The sequence below is a fragment of the Schistocerca cancellata genome, chromosome 2 (genome assembly GCF_023864275.1).
Source record: "Schistocerca cancellata isolate TAMUIC-IGC-003103 chromosome 2, iqSchCanc2.1, whole genome shotgun sequence".
Lineage (NCBI taxonomy): Eukaryota > Metazoa > Arthropoda > Insecta > Orthoptera > Acrididae > Schistocerca > Schistocerca cancellata.
In genome coordinates, this window is record NC_064627.1 from 856,393,044 (window position 1) to 856,418,023 (window position 24,980).

The window sequence follows — 24,980 nt, forward strand, 5'->3', positions numbered from 1 at the left end:
TACACTATCAGCTGACGGACGACGTTGATACCATTACCAGTGCACCTACTATCCCGCAGGTGACATATCTGGTCATCGGAGAACAATCGACATCCTTTCCAATTGTTCTAATTTTTTCCAGCAGTGTATATAATTAGATTGGAACCCATATCATCCCGTTGTGCACAGCGATCGTTGGATATACCTGGCCGGTGTGGCCGAGCGGTACTAGGCGCTTCAGTCTGGAACCGCGCGACGCGAACGCTACGGTCGCAGGTTCGAATCCTGCCTCGGGCATGGATGTGTGTGATGTCCTTAGTTTAGTTAGGTTTAAGTAGTTCTAAGTTGTTGGGGACTGATCACCACAGCTGTTAAGTCCCATAGTGCTCAGAGCCATTTGAACCATTTTTTTGTAGGGGACTGATGACCTCAGATGTTAAGTCCCATAGTGCTCAGAGCCATTTGAACCATTTTGATAGTTGAATATAGACAGTGGAGAAAAGGACAGCAATCGATCGCGAAATGAGCCCTTTTAGCACCATAGATCTAGATTTCAACTATTACGTAGTCATCATCAGTACATTTAACAGCAGTTGACATTGGTCCAAAGCGTTACGTAGTAAAAAATATTGGTTGATGTTAAACATGCGATCTGAGGCGTCTTGTCACGGTCCGCGAGGATCCTCCCGTCGGAGGTTCGAGTCCTCCGTCGGGCATGGGTGTGTGTGTCGTCCTTAGCGTAAGTTAGGTAAGTTAGATTAAGTAGTGCGTAAGGTTAGGGACCGATTACCTCAGCAGTTTGGTCCCATAACGCATTACCGCAATTTTTTTTAAACATGCAGAAGTCTAACAACTCCTGTCTAACAACTCAGATGGTAGAGCACTTGCCCGCGAAAGGCAAAGGTCCCGAGTTCGAGTCTCGGTCGGGCACACAGTTTTAATCTGCCAGGAAGTTTCATATCAGCGCACACTCCGCTGCAGAGTGAAAATCTCATTCTGGAAACCTCCCCCAGGCTGTGGCTAAGCTATGTCTCCGCAGTATCCTTTCTTTCAGGAGTGCTAGTTCCGCAAGGTTCGCAGGAGAGCTTCTGTAAAGTTTGGAAGGTGGGAGACGAGATACTGGCAGAAGTACAGCTGTGAGGAGCGGACGTGAGTCGTGCTTCGGTAGCTCAGATGGTAGCGCAGTTCGGCGCTAGCGGCCGTGCGAAGCGGAGGTCCGATACTTCCGCCTGTGCGGCGTGTGCGAGTGTTCGTTTACTTGTGGACTTAGTCTGCGCGCGGGCTAGAAACAACGATCATGGCGAACAAGTACAGGAAAACTACATTACGATTCAATTTCTGCAAAAACTACGAACGACCAAAGGCTTTAGCAGTGGAACGATTCATTCGAGAGGACGTCAAGATACCGCCAAACGATATTGTCGGAATTCATCTGTCCATCGTTAGTCCCACGGTGTATGTTAAGATGGTAAATGACGCGGCGTGTGAGAGAATTCTACAGGCGACAAAAGCAGGTCTCCGATTTTGCCATAGTGACGGGAATGTCGGCACGGTAACTGTAGAACATGCTGGTCTGGGTGTACGGACAATACGTGTTTTTGAGCTGCCATTTGAGCTCCCGGCTGACGAAGTTATCGAGGCTTTTAAGCCATACGGCACGGTACATGGTCACACAGCAGAACGCTGGACACAATTCGCCACGTACCCAGTTCTTAACGGAGTGCGACAGATCACTATTGATCTTCAGAAGCATGTACCGTACTATCTGACAATTGGTGGTTGTCGGGCGGTGGTGATTTACGATGGTCAACCACGTACATGTTCTGGCTGTGGCCAGGAGGGACACCTCAGGTCGAACTGTATGCAACGGCGGATTACGCAACTGCCTTCAGATGTGCGGGAGCCGTCGCCGGCGATGACAGTACTACCGATCACCTATGCCAAAGCCCTCAATGCGTCCGCTGATGACCGAAAAGACACAGCCCTGGTGGAAGATCAAGATGGCACTCTCCGAAACCTTGTAGCAGACGTCGGGATGACAGAGGATGCTGCTCCATCGAGCATACAATCTACGGCGACAACATCAGATGAGACCGAGCTCCCACCAAGCACAACGATAGTACACGAAGCAGTTCCAGCCACTACCGATGCTGTTCCGTCTGGAACGCACTCTGTGACGACAACATCAGTTTCGACCGAACTCCCGCCAAGTACAACGATGGGACTCGAAACACTTCCTGTTCCTACGGATGCTTTTCTGTCGGGCAGCCGTGATTCCCTACAATCTGAGGACACGGAAGGAAGATCACGCAAACAACGTTCCCCGAAAAGGAGGAAACGGCGGCGTCGCACGACATCTCCTAGGGATGACTCCCCTTGCCCCGACGACGATGTGCCTGTGGACCAAGACGACACAACAGCTTCTACGAAACAGGATGAGGCAATGGAAACTGTTCGATCAGACCCGCAGCGGTCTGTCACATTGACGGTACCGGGACGTGGTGATGCTGAAGAGGAATCACAACCAGTTGGCTCTCCAGACGCAGAAGCTGTGGCAATGGACACGGATATATCACTGCCTGCAAAGATGTGGTATGACGATATTGAGGAGGCGCCGGACGTCATACAGAGGCAGCCGGTACTCACGAAGACGGCCTAATAATTGCTGAAGGTGAAGGGAGAGGGGCAAGAGAACGTCTTCTAACTCAGCCCCCAGCGCTGATGCAGGGTGATGATGTTGCGCATCGACAGAGTGGGATTCAACGCCATGCGAACCGTATTGCGACATTAAATATAAATGACGTGCGTTCACCGGCCAAAATACACCTACTGAAGGAAACGATTTGGGCATCTGATGTGGATATTGCTTTGCTGCAGGAAGTCCACATAGCTGCACTCCCATACATCGCAGGTTACCAATCCTATTCGTCACATGGAGATCACAATGGGAGTGGGGTGGTAGTTTACGTGCGAGATGGCTTCCCAGTGGAAAACGTGTTACCTTCCGTCGGCCAGGGGAATGGCTTTCACGACGTTTGGGACACGCATCATCAATCTTTATACACCGTCGGGAAACAATCGGCGGCGGGAAAGGGCGCGATTTTATGCAGAAGACATTGCCCCACTTTTCCATGGACGTTATGAATGTGTAATAATTGATGGAGATTTCAACTGTGTTCTCAGCCAGAAAGGCCAATGGCCGCAAGCAAACATCAGCCAAGAGTTGCGAATCGTTGTCAACGACCTTGTACTTAGTGACACGTGGGAATTACGACATGGAGATGCACCGGGATACACCTATGTGACAAGTCATTCGGCGAACAGGTTAGATCGCATTTATATCTCACGCGCTCATGCAAATGATGTCCAGGACGCGGAACGCTGGCCATTGGCATTTTCCGATCACAGCGCTTACATCTGTACGGTGCTTCTTCCCCGTAGAGAGGTGTGGAACAGTAAGGCCCTGTGGAAATTAAACATTCAACATCTACATGATCCTGAATGCCGTCACCGGATCCTTGAGACATGGACGATTAGCGAGCGAAGGGTTGGAAGGTATGCGACGAAGCTTGATTGGTGGCTGACTTGTGCTAAACCGGCGCTTCGCCGTACGTTTATCTCATATAGCAGGGAGATGGCAGAATGGCGCCGCCGTACGACCGACTTTTATTTTGCAGCGCTGCGCGACCTGGACGATGGTCCGCCAGGACAGGACGTCTGGATCGAACGCAAAAGGATAAAAGCTAAACTAGTGGCTTTAGCTCGGAAACATCTTCAGGGAACCATGGTGCGCGCCAGATGTCACGATACGATACTGCACGAGATTCCTTCCATGCACCACGTCGTGAATGAACGAAAGCACCGACGACGCGTTTTGGTACGGGAATTAATTACCCGCGAAGACCGAAGAGTGACGCGTCAAGCGGACATTGTCTCTGCATTCGTCGACCATTACCAACACATCTATCGGGAAGAAGCAGCCCCTGTCGATGACCTCGACCGTATAGCCACGTACGTCTCCCGTACACTGACGGTGGAAGCCGCGGGAACCTTACTGGAAGCCATTAGCTGTGAGGAAGTACATGATGCGATCGCAAAGGGTGCGTTGAATCGGTCCCCAGGCATTGATGGACTTCCTGCTGAATTTTATCGAGAATTTCGCAACGAAATGGCACCGCGATGGACGGAAATGTACAACGAGATGTTAAATTCCGATGCGCCTATTCCACCGGCTTTTATGGAAGGCCTCTTGGTGCCAGTACATAAACCGAAGCCAGGAATTACGGTCACACATTATCGCCCCATCACCCTGCTTAATGCCGACTATAAGATCTTTGCACGGTTGCTAGCGTCCCGATGTCGCATGTTAATTCGTAGCGTTCTCTCTCCAGAACAGACGACACCGGGTGGATCGGTGAATGTGCAAACAGCTGCTGGCGAATGCCGTGATGTGATAGCGCTGGCGGAGGAGTGCCGGCTTAAAGCGGCGATGGTGGCGGTTGATTTTGACAGTGCTTTTGATAAGGTGCGCCACAACTATCTGTACACTGTACTGGAACAAATGGGATTTCCAGACCGTTTTACTGGTCTCATTAGAAGGATTTATGGGGGCGCACAATCCTTGGTACAGGTTAATGGGCGTATAGCAGGGCCCATTCAAATTCGACGATCCATTCGCCAGGGCTGCCCTCTTTCGATGTTGCTGTTCGTGATAGCGTTGGAACCATTAATTGGGAGGCTCACAAATTCTCTTTCTGGGATGGAACTGCGGGGCTACACCTTCAAATGTCGTGCCTATGCGGACGACCTCCTGCTGCTCGTTCGTTCTGAAGAAGAGGTGAAGACGGTCCTTGAACTGTTGTTGGTCCACAGTGTGACGGCGGGTAGTGCAGTGAACATGAACAAATCGGCAGCAATGCCTGTTGGAAGGGGCCTTACGCCGGAAGAAATCAGTCCGTTTCCTTATGTGCAACGATTCCGCTATCTCGGCATAGACTTTACCTCATCTGTAAAACATACTGCGGCAGTTAACTACCGACGTATTTTACAGACAACACGTACCATGGTCCGACAACATCTCCTACGGCGCCTTGATCCTTTGCAGCGAGTCGAATATCTGAACACTTATGTGGTTTCTCGAATGGTGCATATTTCACAGATCCTGCCCCTACCACTCACGCTCGGACGTCGACTTCAATCAGCATTAGGCTATTTTGTGATGATTGGATCGCCCCTCAAGGTGCGATACACAATGCTCACGCTCCCTACGGACAAGGGGGGACTCGGACTTACGAATGTTCACTGCCGAGCGACGGCGCTCCTTCTAGCCACGTTGTACAAGCAATGGCGTAGCGGGCGTGATTCCCTTACATCCCGCCTACTGGATCTCCTAGTTCCAGCGTCCCTCACACCTCCGGTAGCGGTGGGCAACATTACGCCACATTTTGCGCATATATCAACATTTATCGTGGAACTTAGTTATATCAGAGGCGAGCTTCCGCGCACGAGACCACCATGCGCGAAGGCTTTTTATGTTTGGCTGCAACGGCGGATAAGTCGTAATGTCATTGAACTCAAACACCCCAAGTTGCATTGGCCGATGATTTGGAGACATGTGCACCAAAAATTCCTTCCTACCTTCGTTCGGGCACTGTGGTTCTCTGTCACCTGTGACAAGTTCAACACCAACCAACGACTCTATGCAATTGGACTAGTGGACACTCCGCTATGCCCGAAATGTCGCCAAGTGGATGACGACCATCACCGCTTAACTTGTATCGCGGTGGAGGACGTATGGCTCCTAGGAAGACAGATGGTGGCTTGCTACCTCCGTGTGACCCCGCAAAATATTACACCTGCTTCCTTCTTACATCCGGAGAGTGACTACTTTCCGGCGACTAAATCACACTCGATCATCTGGGTCAAAGGTTGGGCGATCGCGTACCTCTATGGGGATGCTGCCAAGTCGCGCTCGACTTTTGGTATTTCTTGCAGCAAGCCCACAATGAGGTTCATAGATGGTCACACTATCGGAAAACCTTTGCCAGCTATCTTCAGGCAGTCTTCCTCGACCCCCCACGCAGTTGGGATGTGCCGGGTGCAGTCGGTGTGCACATTTGACAGCTGATAATGAACCTCACGCTTCTCTCACCGCTCCATATATAATGCTCATACTATACCATGAAATGATCTACATGTTCCTCTTAACAGAGTGATCTTTATGGAAAATAAATAAATAAATAAATAAAAACGACATCCCTGTATCCCTGTTCCTTTACATTAAAAAAAAAGTGGTCAGCGCGACTAACTGTCCATCCTAAGGTCCCGGGTTCGATTCCCGGCTGGGTCGGAGATTTTCTCCGCTCAGGGACTCGGTGTTTTGTTGTCCTCATCTTCATCATTTCATCCCCATAGACACGCAATTCGCCGAAGTGGCGTCAAATCGGAAGACTTGCACCCGGCGAACGGTCTAACCGACGGGAGGCCCTAGTCAGACGACATTTATTTACCCCCTTACACCAATATAAGTCTATATACGGTCTTTGAGAGTGGATACCTATGTGAACCTCCTGAACGGGTTGTAACTTCCAGTGAGTTATCCTTCGATCTTGTTGATGCTTCCTTTGTAGTTACTGAGGCGCGCCATTTTTCATTCGGTGTTCATGGTGCAGAAACAACAATATCGGAATTGAATCCGCCTTTATGCAAAACACCTTGTTAATTGTTTACTTATTTATTTTCCAAACTATTTTCGGCGACAATTATCACCATTTTCCTAAATCTAAAACATGCAGAAAATATCATAGTTATACAAACATAGTAACACATTGCATTTTTACTAATCGTTTTTTTCAAATATAGTTTTCTATGGATGCTTCCGTACTACCTTATTTATTGTATATTATGGCAAGTTTTTAAGAATTATCGTCGCTGTTTGCAACATATTTTCTGTGCTTTTTTCTGTTGCCGTTTTTTTTTCAACGTAATCATGTCAAAAAAAAAAGAAAAAGATGGTAGAGGCACTTGCCCGCGAAAGGCAAAGGTCCCGAGTTCGAGTCTCGGTCGGGCACACAGTTTTAATCTGCCAGGAAGTTTCATATCAGCGCACACTCCGCTGCAGAGTGAAAATCTCATTCTGGAAACCTCCCCCAGGCTGTGGCTAAGCCATGTCTTCGCAGTATCCTTTCTTTCAGGAGTGCTAGTTCTGCAAGGTTCGCAGGAGAGCTTCTGTAAAGTTTGGAAGGTGGGAGACGAGATACTGGCAGAAGTAAAGCTGTGAGGACCGGGCGTGAGTCGTGCTTCGGTAGCTCAGATGGTATAGCACTTGACCGCGAAAGGCAAAGGTCCCGAGTTCGAGTCTCGGTCGGACACACAGTTTTAATCTGCCAGGAAGTTTCAACTCCTGTCTGTTCTAAATCAACCACTCTTGTTAACTACGTGGCACTTTGGACTAATGGCACCTGTTATTATATGCACTCAGTCCGCCTCGATAGCTGAATGATCAGCATGACGGATTGCCGTTCTACGGGCCTGGGTTCGATTACCGGGTGGATCGGGGATTTTCCCAGCTCAGGGACTGGGTTTTGTGTTGTCTCCATCATCATTTCATCCCCATCCGGCGCGCAGGTCGCCCAATGTGGCGTCGAATGTCTTAAGACCTGCACCAAGGCGGCCGGACCTGTCCCCCAAGGGGTCTCCCGGCCAATGACGCCAAACGCTCATTTCATTTCCATATGCACTCAAGATGGATACATAATAGTTAAAATCTAGATCTGCTGTAATAGAACGACGGATTCACCAAAAACAAAGAACACATTACCAACCCTAATACGGTATAGGAAAACCGTTGGCATTCAAAACTGCTTCCAATCCTCTCAGAATGGATAAATACAGGTCCTGCGTGGTTTTCAAGGTTCAAATGGCTCTAAGCACTGTGGGACGTAACATCAGTCCCCTAGACTTAGAACTACTTAAACCTAACTAACCTAAGGACATCACTCACATCCATGCCCGAGGCAGGATTCGAACCTGCGACCGAAGCAGCAGCGTGGTTCCAGACTGAAGCGCCTAGAACCGATCGGCCACAGCAGCCGGCGGTTTTCAAGGGAAACATATAACATCATTCCTGCGGTTCGCGTAGTAGCCGCGTGGTCTAAGCCTTTTTGTCACAGTTCGTATGGCTCCCCTGTCGGAGGTTCGAGTCATCCCTTGGGCGTAGTGTGCGTGTTGTCCTTAGAGTAAATTAGTTTACGCTAGATTAAGTAGTGCGTAGGCTTAGGGACCGATGACCTCCGAAGTTTGGTCCCATAAGACCTTCCCAGTAATTTCAAAAATTATGCAAAAAGTTGGAAACTTCGGGTAACAATGATGGAGGTGGACAGCAATGAAGCACAACCTTCTCTCCCAAGTAGACCACAAAGCCTCGATAATACTGAGATCTGGTGATTGTGGTGTCCAGACGAGATGCAACAACTCATCCCCTTTCCCCTAATTTCCAGGCTGTGTCGGTAATTAAACGGGAGGCTGGGACGCTGGGCCACAAGGCATATAGAAAGAACACTCATACGGATCGATACCTCCACAAGGAATCAAAGCATCATCCTAGGCAAAAAAAGAGGTGTCATGAAAACCTTGGTGGACAGAGCCAACAAAATCTGCGAGCCGTCTTACTTACAAGATGAACTAAATCATTTACAGTCAGCCTTCATGAAAAACGGATATACCAGCAAGGAAATTGATCGAGCCCTCCATCAAAGAAGAAAGGAAGCCAGAAGTCCAGAGCAATAACGGTCACCTGCTGGAAAAATTTTCCTACCGTTCATTAATAAAGTCACGGACGGTATCGGGAAAGTTCTGGCCAAGTATGGGATCGAAACAATCTTCAGGCCCACCAAGAAGATTAAGGTGTATTTAAGAACTGCAAAAGGCGCCCTACACTCCCTAGCAACACCTGGGGTATACAAAATTCCACGCAGTTGTGGACAAGTATATATTGGAACAACAAAAAGAAGTGTAAACACACGCTTAGCCGAACATAAAAGAAATTGTCGCTTAGGACACATCGAAAAATCGGCCGTAGCTGAGCATGTTTTTCGAAATGGGAACCACGAAACTAAATTTAATGAGACAAGCGTTCTCGCACGAACGTCTCATTATCATGCGCGCATGTATAGAGAAGCAATAGAGATTCACAAACACCATAACAATTTTAATAGAAAAGAGGAAGTTTTAAAGTTAGACAAAATATGGATGTCGACGTTGCGCCAGCCGAATGACAATCGATTACTCTTAATCGAGAATGATGACGCGTCCCAAAGATAGGCATACCGTCGGCATCACGTGACGAATGGTGGTGCCCTCTATGCGCTCTATAAATGCGAGAGTACCTGGAGCCTCAGTGGCAGGAGCCGGACGACCTCAGAAGATGTCTCCCGCAGATGGAGACGAAACGTTAGGTGGAAATTTTTTCCTCTCAGCCCGGAAGTTTCATTTAAAAACTCATCCCCTTGTTCACAAAATCAGTCATAGGCGATGCCAGCTGTGTAAACGGGAGTCCAGTCTGCTTCGAACACAGTATCACCACTGGTCAACAAACACTGAACCGCGGACTGGAACTGATCGGCCAAAATGGTCACATAATTCTAGGAGGTAATGTGTCCTACCAGAGTAATCAGGGGCCCATGGAATACCACGACATGGCTGCCCAATCGTCACTGAACCACCGCTTTCATTCTTGGCTCGTAAACTCGGCCAGAAGATGCAAACAGTGTGAAGCGAGATTCATCTGAGCACATGACTTTCTTCCATCGCTTCATAGTCGATGTTTTTGGTTTTGTCGGCACGTTTTCATGTTACGGTCATTTCCGTCACAGGGGTCGCTAGCCGGCCGCTCCGCGTCACATCAGCCAACCACACAACTGGCCATTAAAATTGCTACACCACGAAGATGACGTGCTACAGACGCGAAATATAACCGACAGGAAGAAGATGCTGTGATATGCAAATGATTACCTTTTCATAGCATTCACGCAAGGTTGGCGCCGGTGGCGACACCTACAACGTGCTGACATGAGGACAGTTCCCAACCGATTTCTCATACAAAAACAGCAGTTGACCGGCGTTGCCTGGTGAAACATTGTTGTGATGCCTCGTGTAAGGAGGAGAAATGCGAACCATGACGTTTTCGACTCTGATAAAGGTCGTATTGTAGCCTATCGCTATTGCGGTTTACGTATCGCGACATTGCTGCTCGCGTTGGTCGAGATCCAATGACTGTTAGCAGAATATGGAATCGGTGGGTACAGGAGGGTAATACGGAACGCCGTACTGGATCCCAACGGCCTCGTATCATTAGCAGTCGAGATGACAGGCATCTTATTTGCATGGCTGTAACGGATCGTGCAGCCACGTCTCGACCCCTGAGTCAAAAGATGGGGATGTTTGCAAGACAACAAACATCTGCACGAACAGTTCGACGACGTTTGCAGCAGCTCGGAGACTATGGCTGCGGTTACCCTTGACGCTACATCACAGACAGGAGTGCCTGCGATGGTGTAATCAACGATGAACCTGGGTGCACGAATGGCAAAACGTCATTTTTTTCGGATGAATCCAGGTTCTGTTTACAGCATCATGATGGTCGCATCCATGTTTGGCGACATCGTGGCGAAAGCACATTGGAAGCGTGTATTCGTTATCGCCATACTGAGGTATCACCCGGCGTGATGGTATGGGGTGTCATTGGTTACACGTCTCGGTCACCTCTTGTTCGCATTGACGACTCTTTGAACAGTGGACGTTACATTTCTGATGTGTTACGACCCGTGGCCCTACCCTTCATTCGATCCCTGCGAAACCTTACATTTCAGCAGGATAATGCACGACCGCATGTTGCAGGTCCTGTACGGGCCTTTCTGGATACAGAAAATGTTCGACTGCCGCCCTGGCCAGCACATTCTCCAGATCTCTCACGAACTTAAAACGTCTGGTGCGAGCAACTGGCTCGTCCCAATAAGCCAGTCACTATTATTGATGAACTGTGGTATCATGTTGAAGCTGCATGGACAGCTGTACCTGTACACGCCATCCAATCTCTGTTTGACTCAATGCCCAGGCGTATCAACGCCGTTATTACGGCCAGAAGTGGTTGTTCTGGGTACTGATTTCTTAGGATCTATGCACCCAAATTGCATGAAAATGTAATCACATGTTAGTTCTGGTATAATATATTTGTCCAATGAATACCCGTTTGCATCTGCATTTCTTGTTGGTGTAGCAATTTTAATGGCCAGTAGTTGTGTTTGCCCTTCGGCTTTTCTACACAAAGACTGCACCGTCAAACGGTGCTGACATCCGCCGGGCATCTCCCCACACCTTCTTCAGCCTTTAATGAATTCGACTGGACATTTCACCTCACGCTGTAAGGAATTTAGTCACTGAATGCCGTCTGATGCGTACCTCAATGTTGGCCATTTTCTAAACTTATACAGTATTGCCACCCGATATTTCCATCTGTTGATGTAGGACGCTGTTACTGAAATGGGCCGCAGGAGGAGGTTTGTGGTAGTGTGCCAAACTCATGTTTACTACGTTACGAACTTAATGAAGGGGGAAAAAAAAGAAAACAGGAGGCTGTATTTTCCGACTGGCCCTCGTATTTAAAAACATAAAAGCTTTTATGATTGAAAACAAGCACGACTGCCGTGCAGTATTCTACAAAAGTGCAAAAAAAGTTATACCAATGTTGTAAGTGTTTTTATTCTTAATGTATAAAATATTCTACCAAGAAGTCAGTCAACGCATTAAAAGCTTTTGTTAATACAGGAAATAAATTTCCTGATTAAGTCCGCGATCTCTGTGCATATATTGTGGGGAAAAACCGTGTCGATTGGTCAATATACGCCTTTATTTGTAAAGTCGTTTCGGTTATTGCCAGCATCAGACAAAACTTAGAACTTGTTTACAAGTTCAGTTTGAATAGAGTATCACTGAACTTTGCTTTAAAAGTTCTAAGTTTTGATCTCATGCTGGCAGTAGCCGAAACGACGTTGTAAATAAATTGCAGTAGTTAACAGGAAAACAGCCTTTTGTATGCCTAATCTTTTTTATTTTGTTTGTACACTCAGACGCGTTTTGCATTTTAAACTAGATATCTTCAGTGGATGTCCCAGACTATTACATAAGGTTTTTGTTGTTCTATTTTGGTTACAGATTTGAAACAGAAGATTCCCATAGTGAAACAGAAAGACGCTGATCTGTAAACGCCTAATTCATTATTTGAAAACCAAGCATCTTTTCCTTTTGTGAAAAGTCGATTGAAAGCCTACAATTTTTCGTGTAGCCACTGTGTTTTCGTAACATAATTCTTTAACTGCCATTTTCTGTGTCTAGAATATCTGTTTTTCTAAGTGTTGTCAACTTGCCTGGTTTTTGCTCTCAGATGTATTTTGTTTGACTGCGTTCTACTACGGGCAACCAACCGTTGTTGTAGTTGATATTCACAACATGAGGGGCAATACCGCATTATTTTATATGTATCATGCGGGGGAGGCTAAGGAAAGTCCAAAAAAAGTTCGCTCTTTTACATTAGACGGCATTAATAGTGAGTTACCAACTTGTACCATGTACCTACACAAATTTTCCGATGGATGTACATGTCAGAATGAAAATAACACTGTTGTTAGGTTTCTCCAATCTCTCATTACTAGTGGAAGATCACAAAATGTACTCCATTATTGGTCGTGCGGTAGCGTTCTCGCTTCCCACGCCCGGTTTCCCGGGTTCGATACCCGGCGGGGTCAGGGATTTTCTCTGCCTCGTGATGACTGGGTGTTGTGTGATATCCTTAGTTTAGTTAAGTTTAAGTAGTTCTAAGTTCTAGGGGACTGATGACCATAGATGTTAAGCCCAATAGTGCTCAGAGCCATTTGAACCATTTTTACTCCATTATTTTCCAGTATATGAGCACTCTCTCATGCCATGTGGTGATGATTTTGGTGTTATAAAGAGGAAGATTCGAACACCAGCCAGAATCTATTCACTGAATGACTACGCAGAATTAATAGTAGCTTCGAACAGGAACAACCGATTTACTGTTAAAATGGTACAGACAGCAGACTTTTTGATTTTCATAATTGGTGGCCAAAATACTTTAAGAAATCAGTACTCTCACTGAAGAATACGAGTAGAAAAGAGAAAAAAGATGGACAAGTAACGTTCCATGTAAGTTAGTCTATGGAGTTTTAAATTGAAGAGAATCGCGTCAGAGGAAAGAATTTATTTATCAACTGGTTGTTCGTAATTTTAAACTGTTGCTTTCTGGAATCAGCCGTCCATTGTTACCATGTGCTCATGCTTACCAAGTGACATAAAGAAATCACACCAACAAAAAAAAAACAAAAAAAAAACGTGACGTTTATAATGTGTGCTAGCTACAACCTTCACAACAGCCGGTGACAAATTATGTTGATAAACCTCCATACGTAGATACTAGACGTTATTTTTTATCTTTTCACTCTTTATTCAGTGTTAACAATGCAACTTTACGATGTAACAGAAATGTCGTAGAACTATTCTCATTTTATTTCAAATAAATTATTCTGTCCTGAAACTTGTTACTGAGAGCCCCTGGCCCAGGACAGGAAGACTGAGAGCTATAACCTGTTATCAGTTTAAAACTCTTCTGTAGTAAGAAGTTTCTAAATTAATTATTTGTTCTGAGTCATCAGTCTGCTGACTGGTTTGATGCGGCCCGCCGCGAATTCTTCTCCTGTACCAACCTTTTCATCTCAGAGTAGCACTTTCGGCTTACGTCCTCAGTTATCCGCTGGATGTATTCCAAGCTCTGTCTTCCTCTACAGTTTTTACCCTCTACAGCTCCCTCTAGTACCATGGAATACATTCCCTGATGTCGTAACGGCTGTTCTATCATCATGTCCATTCTTCTTGTAAGTATTTTCCACATATTAAAAAAATACGTGGCTCTAAGCACTATGGGACTTAATAAATGGTTCAAATGGCTCTGAGCACTATGGGACTTAACATATGAGGTCATCAGTCCCCCAGAACTTACAACTACTTAAACCTAACTGACCTAAGGACATCACATAAATCCATGCCCGAGGCAGGATTCGAACCTGCGACCGTAGAGGTCGCGCAGTTCCAGACTGTAGCGCCTAGAACCTCTCGAGCACAGAGGCCGGCTCCACATATTCCTTTCCTCTCCGATTCTGCACAGAACCTTCTCATTCTTAACTTTACCAGTGCACCTAATTTTCAATATGCGTCTGTAACAACACATCTCAAATGCTTTGTTCTTCTTCTGTTCTGGTTTTTCTACAGTCCATGTCTCACTATGCTGCGCTCCAAACTACATCCTCAGAAGAGAAATTTCAGCTTTAGTGGGAAGATGGCCCAATGGACAGCCACTCAAAAACTGAATACAGATCAAGCATAAAAAGAGGAAGAACGCATATTGAACTGCGAAAACAGAAGAAAACTCGAACCAGTGAACGGTACAAACTCAAGATGTGCAACATCGACCAATCTGAATCGTTACGACGTTGGGGTTATATGCTCACGGTGTTGAACAGTGAAGCGGGAGGTTCATGGAACTACCTGGTAAATTAAAACTGTGTGTCGGACCGAGACTCTAACTCGGGACCTTTGCCTTTTGCGAGCAAGTGCTCTATTACCTGAGCTACCCAAGCACGACTCACGACCCGCCGTCCCAGCTTCAATTCTGCCAGCACCTCGTCTCCTACCTTCCAAACTCCATGTTCAAATCTCCCTCAAACACAATACTTTTTTTAATAAAATTATAGACTGTCTGTCTGGTTGTAGCACTATACCCCGGCTTTCTGCCTTTTGTTTTGTAAGTTATTACCGTTTATTTCAGAAAAAGGATTTCCTCATTATATTTAAAAAATTCTGTTGTCTTACGTTACGGAACAAGACGTAAAAATTTATGCACTCAGTAGTAAATAACCCAAAAAAAATCCATAGCTCTCTTCACTAGATTAGCCCTAGATTTTCATTTCTTGGAAAATGTGACTGTGTGGAGAAGTGTTGTTTCAGAAATAAACTATTCATATAAACTGAAGCGCCACAGAAACTGGTATAGGCATGCGAATTCAAACACAGAGATGTGTAAACAGACAGAATACGGCACTGCTGTCGGCGACGCCTATTTAAGACAACAAGTGTCTCGCGCAATTGTTAGATCAGTTACTGCTGCTACAATGGCAGGTTATGAAGATTTAAGTGAGTTTGAACGTGGTGCTATAGTCTGCGCTCGAGCGATGGGACACAGCATCTACAAGGTAGCGATGAAGTGGGGATTTTCCCGTACAATCATTTCATGAGTGTACCGTGAATATCAGGAATCCGGTAGAACATCAAATCTCCGACAACGATGCGGCCGGAAAAAAAAATCCTGCAAGAACGGGACCAACGACGACTCACGAGAATAGCTCAACGTTGCAGAAGTGCAACCCTTCCGCAATCTGCTGCAGATATCGATCCTGGGCCATCAAGATACGTCAGCGTGCGAACCATTCAGCGAAACATCATCGATATGGGCTTTCGGAGTCGAAGGCCGCTCGTGTACCCTTTATGACTGCACGACACAAAGCTTTACGTCTCGCCTGGACCTCCTAACACCGCCATTGGACTGTTGATGATTGAAAATATGTCGCCTTGTCGGACGAGTCTCGTTTCGAATTGTATCGAGCAGATGAATGTGTACGGGTATGGCTAGAATCTCATGAATCCAAGGGCCCTGCGTGTAAGAAGGGACTGTTCAAGTTGGTGGAGGCTCTGTAAACGTTTGTGGCGTGTGCATTTAGGGCGATATGGGACCCCTGATACGTCTAGATACGACTCTGACAGGTGACACGTACGTAAGCATCCTGTCTGATCACCTGCATCCTTTCATGTACGTTGTGCATTCCGACGGACTGGGGCAATACCAGCAAGACAATACGACACTCCACACGTCTAGAATTGCTACATAGTGGCTCTAGGAACACTCTTCTGAGTTTAAACACTTCTGCTGGCCACCAAACTCTCGGACATGAACATTATTGGGCATATGTGGGATGGCTTGCAACGTTGTGTTCAAAAGACGTCTCCACCCCCTCGTACTCTTACGGATTTATGAACAGCCCTGTAGGATTCATGGTGTCAGTTCCCTCCAGCACTACTTCACACATTGGTAGAGTCCATGCCACGTCTTGTTGCGGCACTTCTGTGTGCTCGCAGGGGCCCTGCACGGTATTAGGCAGGCGTATCAGTTTCTTTGGCTCTTCAGTCTACTTTGGACACTGGTGATGAAACTGCAGGTGTTTGCACAGGTCTACCCACCAACATGCAGAGAGCAGAGGCGTCCAGCAGTACAAGGTGGCGGTCGTCCGCGGCGGACACCATACGTCAGCTGGAGCAAATCTGGCCCACCCTGACGTGGCCAGCCAAGCGCCTGCCCGTTCTGGACGTGGGGTGCGGACCCGAAGACATCGTGGCCAAGGTGAGGTAGCCTGACTGTCTCGTTCTGACAGGAACATCAAATTTTGATTGTTGACACAAAAAGGGCTAAATGTACGCAGTACCCGTCCTGTACTACTGAAAAGATACACTACTGGCCATTGAAATTGCTACACCACGAAGATGACGTGCTACAGACGCGAAATTTAACCGACGGGAAGAAGATGCTCAGATATGCAAATGATTAGCTTTTCAGATCATTAACCCAAGTTTGGCGCCGGTGGCGACACCTACAACGTGCTGACATGACGAAAGTTTCCAGCCGATTTCTCATACACAAACAGCAGCTGACCGGTGTTGCCTGGTGAAACGTTGTTGTGATGCCTCGTGTAAGGAGGAGAAATGTGTACCATCACGTTTCCGACTTTGATAAAGGTCGGATTGTAGCCCATCGCTATTGCGGTTTATCGTATCACGACATTGCTGCTCGCGTTGGTCGAGATCCAATGATTGTTAGCAGAATATGGAATCGGTGGGTTCAGGAGGGTAATACGGAACGCCGTGATTGATCCCAACGGTCTCGTATCACTAGCAATGGAGATGACAGGCATCTTATACCCCTGGCTGTAGCGGATCGTGCAGCCACGTCTCGATCCCTGAGTCAACAGATGGAGACGTTTGCAAGACAACAACCATCTGCACGAACAGTTCGACGACGTTTGCAGCTGCATGGACTATCAGCTCGGAGACCACGGCTGCGGTTACCCTTGACGCTGCATCACAGACAGGAGCGCCTGCGATGGTGTAATCAACGACGGACCTGGGTGCACGAATGGCAAAACGTCATTTTTTCGGATGAATCCAGGTTCTGTTCACAGCATCGTGTTGGTCGCATCCGTGTTCGGCTACATCGCGGTGAACGCACATTGGAAGCGTGTATTCGTCATCACCATGCTGGCGTATCATCCGGCGTGATGGTATAGGGTGCCATTGGTTACACGTCTCGGTCACCTCTTGTTCGCATAGACGGCACTTTGAACAATGGACGTTACATTTCAGATGTGTTACGACCCGGGGCTCTATCCTTACTTCGATCCCTGTGAAACACTACATTTCAGCAGGATATTGCACGACCACATGTTGCAGGTCCTGTACGGGCCTTTCTGGACACAGAAAATGTTCGACTGCTGCCCTGGCCAGCACATTCTTCAGATCTCTCACTAATTGAAAACGTCTGGTCAATGGTGGCCGAGCAGCTGGCTCTTCACAATACACCAGTTACTACTCTTGATGAACTGTGGTATCGTGCTGAAGCTGGATGGACAGCTGTACCTGTACACGCCATCCAAGTTCTGTTCAACTCAATGCCCAGGCGTATCAAGGCCGTTAGTACGGCCAGAGGTGGTTGTTCTGGGTAGTAATTTTTCAGGATCTATGCACCCAAATTGCGTGAAAATGTAATCACATGTCAGGTCTAGTATAATATATTCGTCCAATGAATACCCGTTTTTCATCTGCATTTCTTCTTGGTGTAGCAATTTTAATGGTCAGTAGTGTAGATCTGAGTGCTAATACACGCAAGCCACCTTACGGTACGTGGCGTAGAGAGCTTTTAGTACTACTGTAATGAATGGGGTTCAAGCCAGCAACCGGCTAATTAGATGTGGGTTTTCCCCGATTTCTTTCATTCGTTTAAGGCCTGAGAGTCTACTGCAGCGGGAGACACGCAACCATAATAAGCACAGGAAAGGAAATAACGAAGTCCACAACAAAAGGCTGTCCGCAGGGATCTTTGTGTGGTCTAGAGGTTTGAAATATAGCACTGCCATCCATACTACAGAAGGTACACGATAGCGGTAACGTAAGACGACTGGTCAGCATTTGCAGGCGATGTGCTGCTCCTTTTAATCGGCTATTGCAGAAGATTGATGAAAGATACATGTAATGCTGCGCCCGATGAGCTTGAAGGATGATGTAGAAGTGATAAATTATTACCGCCATCTCACAAAGCCACGTATCTCTTGCTGAAAGGGAACCTAGCAAGAAAGGATAAAATTAAACAATCTAACTACACTGACGGCAAAAATCGCAACACGAAGAAGGAGTTGTGCGACGTAAACGAAAGTTCGTAAGCGTGTTTCTACATCTCAAAGATGATGTCTATTCCAATTTCGCTGCCGGCCGGTGTGGCCGTGTGGTTCTAGGTGCTTCAGTCTGGAACCGCGTGACCGCTACGGGCGCAGGTTCGAATCCTGCCTCGGGCATGGATGTGTGTGATGTCCTTAGGTTAGTTAGGTTTAATTAGTTCTAAGATCTAGGCGACTGATGACCTCAGAAGTTAAGTCGCATAGTTCTCAGAGCCATTTGAACCATTTTTGAACAAATTTCGCGCCAGTCACACAGTAGCGCTACTATGAGAATGCAAATCAGGTTTGCGTTAAATACACTGAGTAACGCTCTTCAGACAGGACGTGGTGAATTGATGTTAGTCAAGAATGGCTTTGAGACGACAAAGACGCCATTATCAGCACCTCACTGAGTTTGAACGAGGTCGTGTAACAGGGCTACGAGAAGATGGATGTTCCTTCTTCGATCCTAAAGGAAGACTTAGCATCAGTGTAGCCACTGTAAATGATTGCTGGCAGTGGTGTGTACGGTCGCAAGAAGTCCGGGCTCTGGATGGCTAAGTGGCACTATCGAGAGGGAAGACCATTGTGTTCCGCGTATGGTATCTAGCCCATTGTACTCCATCTTCAGCAGCAATTTGAACAGCAGTCGGCATCTCAGTGACACAACGAACTGTTACAAATCGGTTATTTCAAGGACAGCTCCGAGCCAGACACCCTGTAGTGTGCATCCCATTGACCTCAAACCACCGCCATTTTCAACTTCAGTGGTATCTAGCGATAGCTCACTGTAGCGTACAGTGAAAGTCTTTCGTATTTTCTGATGAAATCTGTTTCTACTTGCGCTGTATCTGTAGTAGCAGAGACAAAACGCGAACGACATTCCTCAATCTGTTTTTATTGAAAAAAAAAACAATAAACAAGTACAGCGCTGATGTCGACAAAGTAGTCGAAAACGAAACACAAGTTAAGCAAGAAACAATGTGTGGATCCCACTTCGGATCTTATAACAGAAGAATAACAAAATAAAATGTTTTCCTCACAAGTCTCTCGCTCGAGAAAATCCACCACAGAAAAGTCCGCCCCCGGTAGCTGTGTGGTCAAAGCGACAGAATTTCAATCCTTAGGGCCCGGGTTCGATTCCCGGCTGGGTCGGAGATTTTCTCTGCTCAGGGACTAAGTGTTGTATTGTTCTAATCATCATCATTTCATCCCCATCAACGCGCAAGTCGCCGAAGTAGCATCAAATCGAAAGACTTGGACCCGGCGAACGGTCTACCCGACTGGAGGCCCTAGTCACACGACATGTACATTTATTTACCAAAAAAAAGTCGGAAACAAAACTACTAGAGAGTGGTCGGCGTAGCACAAAGCTGTCCAGGGAGGCCAAACCACCCACCGTTACACGACAGTCTAGAGTCACAGTCGGAAGCTACCATTCCTGACGATCTGGGACTACCAGCAGACGATGCGTGTGGATGTTGTTCCTGGGATGGCAGATCCATAAATGTCCGGGCGGCGTGCCGAACTGCCTTCTGCTCAGAGCTGCACCGGCTTATAACGCCGGTTGGCGGATCGATCTTCTGGGACTATTTTAGAACACGTGAGTGGCGTAGGAAAATAGTCTGCTTGTCGATCGCGATGTCTGGCGCTGCTGTCGATCCGCGGTGCTGCAGTAGCGACCGTTGGCAGAGACACGTTGCTGTGTTTTCATCTCCGGCAGCGTCCTCGGTCGTGCCGTAAACATCTGCTTTGGTTTCACTTGCTGTTATGAAGGCATCCCGCATATCTGTCCTGTCATGCGGGATGCCGATGTCGCACGCAAGCGAGAGCGATGCTATAACTTCGGTGCCAGTCAGTGATGGCCGTGTATTGGTTGGTTTAAGGTCACTTGAGAGCCTGCAACCCCTCTGTCAGTGTGCTACACATTTGACCTATACGTTGTGGTATGGTCTGGGGTGCGATTTCGCATGACAGTAGGAGCACTCTCGTAATTATCCCACGCACCCTGATTGCAAATTTGTACGTCAATTTGGTGATTCGACTTGTTGTCCTGCCATTATTGAAGAATGTTGTTTACCAACAGGATAACGCTCGCTCACAAACCGCTGTTGTAACCCATCTTGCTCTAAAAGTTGCTCTGGTCTGCTCGATCACCAGATCTGTCTCAAACCGAGTATGTTTGGGGCATCTTTGCGTGACAACTCCAGGGTTATCCGCAATCAACATTAGTCGTCCCTGTACTGATCGACCAAGGGCCACATGCATGGAACTCCATCCCACAAACTGACATCTGGAACCTGTACAAGATAATGCATGCATGTTTACATGCTTGCGTTCGAGATTCTGGTGGCTACACCGGTTACTTATGTACCAGTATTTCACTTTTGCAGTGGTTTATCTCGCGCTCACATTAACCCGTAATCTTGCAATGTTAATCACTTAAATATTTTACCTATACAAACGTTTTCCTGAAATTTCATTACTCTACATTTATTATTTTTTGGTGTTGCAATTCTTACCGTGAGTGTATTAGAAGAATATGAATATTGGAAAGAATAAGAGGTAACATGATTATTACACCCATTAGTAATGCAGATATTTTACGTCTCCATAAAATTATTCACATTTCTGTAACGAAAACCATTTTGTTATTGAATATTGTTCGTCTGGAACTGACTCTTATAAGAAATCTGCGTTTTTGTAAAATTTGTGACATAATATCTGTTACTTTTTTCTGTTTATAATAGGTCCTCAGATGATGGGTGAAACCCAAACCGCATCATTACAGTTAATAAACAAATTCAGAGAAAACGATGGACTGTTTTTAAGAAACAATATAGTCTTTTTAAATTCTTTCCAATAATCATATTCATAATGGCTACATGCCTCTGAAAGGAATTTCAGTCTAATTTAGAATACTAGAAGAAGCGCAGTAATGAGGTGTCGAGGGGCATTAATGAACGAACGTCGTAACTTTGCACATTGCATAGAGGAGGCTCGCAGGAAAGGTATTAAGTCGATGAACAAAATTACAACCATAGCAGATAGGCAATTTGGACATCCTTTGAAAACAATCAGAGCAAACCACCAACATGTACAGACGGAAAAATCGCAACAGCAAAAATAATGAATGTAGAGTAATGAAATTTCGGGAGTTCATTTATCTGGGTAACACATGTAAGACATTAACATTGAAAGTGTTGTTGTGGTCTTCAGTCCTGAGACTGGTTTGATGCAGCTCTCCACGCTACTCTATCCTGTGCAAGTTTCTTCATCTCCCAGTACGTACTGCAGCCTACATCCCTCTGAATCTGCTTAGTGTATTCATCTCTTGGTCTCCCTCTACGATTTTTACACTCCACGCTGCCCTCCAATACTAAATTGGTGATCCCTTGGTGCCTCAGAACATGTCCTACCAACCGATCCCTTCTTCTAGTCAAGTTGTGCCACAAACTCCTCTTCTCACCAATCCTATTCAGTACCTCCTCATTAGTTACGTGATCTACCGATCTAATCTTCAGCATTCTTCTGTAGCACCACATTTCGAAAGCTTCTATTCTCTTCTTGTCCAAACTAGTTATCGTCCATGTTTCACTTCCATACATGGCTACGCTCCATACAAATACTTTCAGAAACGACTTCCTGACACTTAAATCAATACTCGATGTTAACAAATTTCTCTTCTTCAGAAACGCTTTCCTTCCCATTGCCAGTCTACATTTTATATCCTCTCTACTTCGACCATCATCAGTTATTATGCTCCCCAAATAGCAAAACTCCTTTACTACTTTTAAGTGTCTCATTTCCTAATCTAATTCCCGCAGCATCACCCGACTTAATTCGACTACATTCCATTAGCCTCGATTTGCTTTTGTTGATGTTCAACTTATATCTCCTTTCAAGACATTGTCCATCCCGTTCAACTGCTCTTCCAAGTCCTCTGCTGTCTCTGACAGAATTACAATGTAATCGGCGAACCTCAAAGTTTTTATTTCTTCTCCATGGATTTTAACACCTACTCCGAATTTTTCTTTTGTTTCCTTTACTGCTTGCTCAATATACAGATTAAACAACATCGGGGAGAGGCTACAACCCTGCCTCACTCCCTACCCAACCACTGCTTCCCTTGCATGTCCCTCGACTCTTATAACTGCCATCTGGTTTCTGTACAAATTGTAAATAGTCTTTCCCTCCCTGTATTTTACCCCTGCCACCTTCAGAATTTGAAAGAGGGTATTCCAGTCAACATTGTCAAAAGCTTTCTCTAAGTCTGCAAATGCTAGAAACGTAGGTTTGCCTTTTCTTATTCTCGTTTCTAAAATAAGTCGTAGGGTCAGTATTGCCTAACGTGTTCCAGCATTTCTACGGAATCCAAACTGATCTTCCCCAAGGTCGGCTTCTACCAGTTTTTCCATTCCTCTGTAAAGAATTTGCGTTAGTATTTTGTATTGAAAGATCACATGTTAATGTAAGCGCGAGAAAAGCCATTGAAAATGTGAAATACTGGTAGATAAATAACCGGTGTAGCCGCCAGAATCTTGAACGCAAACATGAATGCATTGACTTGTACAGGCACCAGATGTCAGCTTGTGGGAGGGAGTTTCATGCATGTCGCACTTGGTCAGTCAATTAAAGGACGGATAATGGTGGTTGTGGATGACTCTGGAGTTGTCCAATGATGCCCCAAACATGCTCGACGTACTCGATCTGAGACAGATCTGGTGATCGAGCAGGCCAAGACAGCATGTCGACTTTCTGCAGAGCATTATTTTAAACAATTAGTTCATGAGCCCACTCGAAGCGTAAATGGTTGCGAAAGCATACTTGACCTTTTAGCAACAAATAGTGGTTCAAATGGCTCTGAGCGCTATGGGACTTAACATCTGTGGTCATCAGTCCCCTAGAACTTAGAACTACCTAAACCTAACTAACCTAAGGACATCACACACATCCATGCCCGAGGCAGGACTCGAACCTGCGACCGTAGCGGTCACGCGGTTCCAGACTGAAGCGCCTAGAACCGCACGGCCACAGGGGCCGGCAACAAATAATCCTGGACAAATAGTGAGTGTTGAGACGAATACAGGGATTAGTGACCACAAGGCAGTCGCTGCTAGGCTGAATACCGTAACACTTACAACCATCAAAAGAAACGCAAAGTATATTTATTTAAAAAAGCTGATAAAAATGCTCTTAACGTCTTTTTAAGAGACAGTCTTCACTCCTTCCGATCTGATCATGTAAGCGTAGAAACGTTGTGGAATGTTTTCAAAGCGATAGTGTAAGTAGGCTGTTTAGGTTCTTACATTGGTAACGCCACCGCCACGTAGCGCTCTGTATGAAAATCACTGACTGTGCTGTGTGCAGTCTGAGGCTGGTCGGCATTGTTGCAATATTCGCTATTGTAGTGTTGGGCAGTTGGCTGTTAACAGCGCATAGCGTTGCGCAGTTGGAGGTGAGCCGCCAGCAGTGGTGGATGTGGGCAAGTGAGATGGCGGATTTTTGAGAGCGGATGATCTGGTCGTGTGTCCATCAGAAACAGTACATTTGTAAGAATGGATGTCATGAACTGGTATATATATTGTGACTTTTGAACACTATTAAGGTAAATACATGTTTGTTCTCTATCAAAATCTTTCATTTGCTAACTATGCCTATCAGTAGTTAGTGGCTTCAGTAGTTTGAATCTTTTATTTAACTGGCAGTAGTGGCGCTCGCTGTATTGCAGTAGTTCGAGTAACGAAGATTTTTGTGAGGTAAGTGATTTGTGAAAGGTATAGGTTAATGTTAGTCAGGGCCATTCTTTTGTAGGGATTTTTGAAAGTCAGATTGCGTTGCGCTAAAAATATTGTGTGTCTCAGTTTAGTGTTGATCAGAATAGGTAAAGAGCGAAATGTCTGAGTACGTTCAGTTCTGCTCAGCTGTTTGAAAATCAAATAATGTAAGAGATTTATCAGCACAGTAGTTCATTAATTTTTCTAAGGGGACGTTTCAATAGTATCAACAGAAATTGAGAGACATTATACCACATAAATTAATAAGTCATGATACTGATCCCCCATGGTGCACAAAACGGGTCAGATTGTTGTTGCAGAAGCAACGAAAAAAGCATGCCACATTTCAAAGAACGCAAAATCCCCAAGATTGGAAGTGGTTTACAGAAGTTCGAAGTATAGCGCGTACTTCAATGCGAGATGCTTTTAATAATTTCAACAACGAAATTCTGTCTCGAAATCTGGCAGAAAACCAAAGAGATTCTGGTCATACATAAAGCGCACTAGTGGCAAGACGCAATCAGTACCTTCACTGCGCGATAACAACGGTGAAGTCACTGATGACAGCGCCACTAAAGCAAAGTTATTAAACACGATTTTCCGAAACTCCTTCACCAAA

At 46.0% G+C, this 24,980-nt stretch overlaps 1 protein-coding gene across 1 annotated transcript in view; it reads left to right on the forward strand.

Moving 5' to 3' along the window:
* LOC126162788 (uncharacterized) overlaps window positions 1-24,980 on the forward strand; it is a 640,449-nt gene that overhangs the window by 452,930 nt on the left and 162,539 nt on the right. Inside the window, exon 2 of the mRNA XM_049919506.1 lies at window positions 16,332-16,501. Coding sequence (XP_049775463.1) covers window positions 16,346-16,501 — 156 coding nt within the window. The 5' untranslated portion in view covers window positions 16,332-16,345. The remainder of the gene's footprint in view (window positions 1-16,331; window positions 16,502-24,980) is intronic.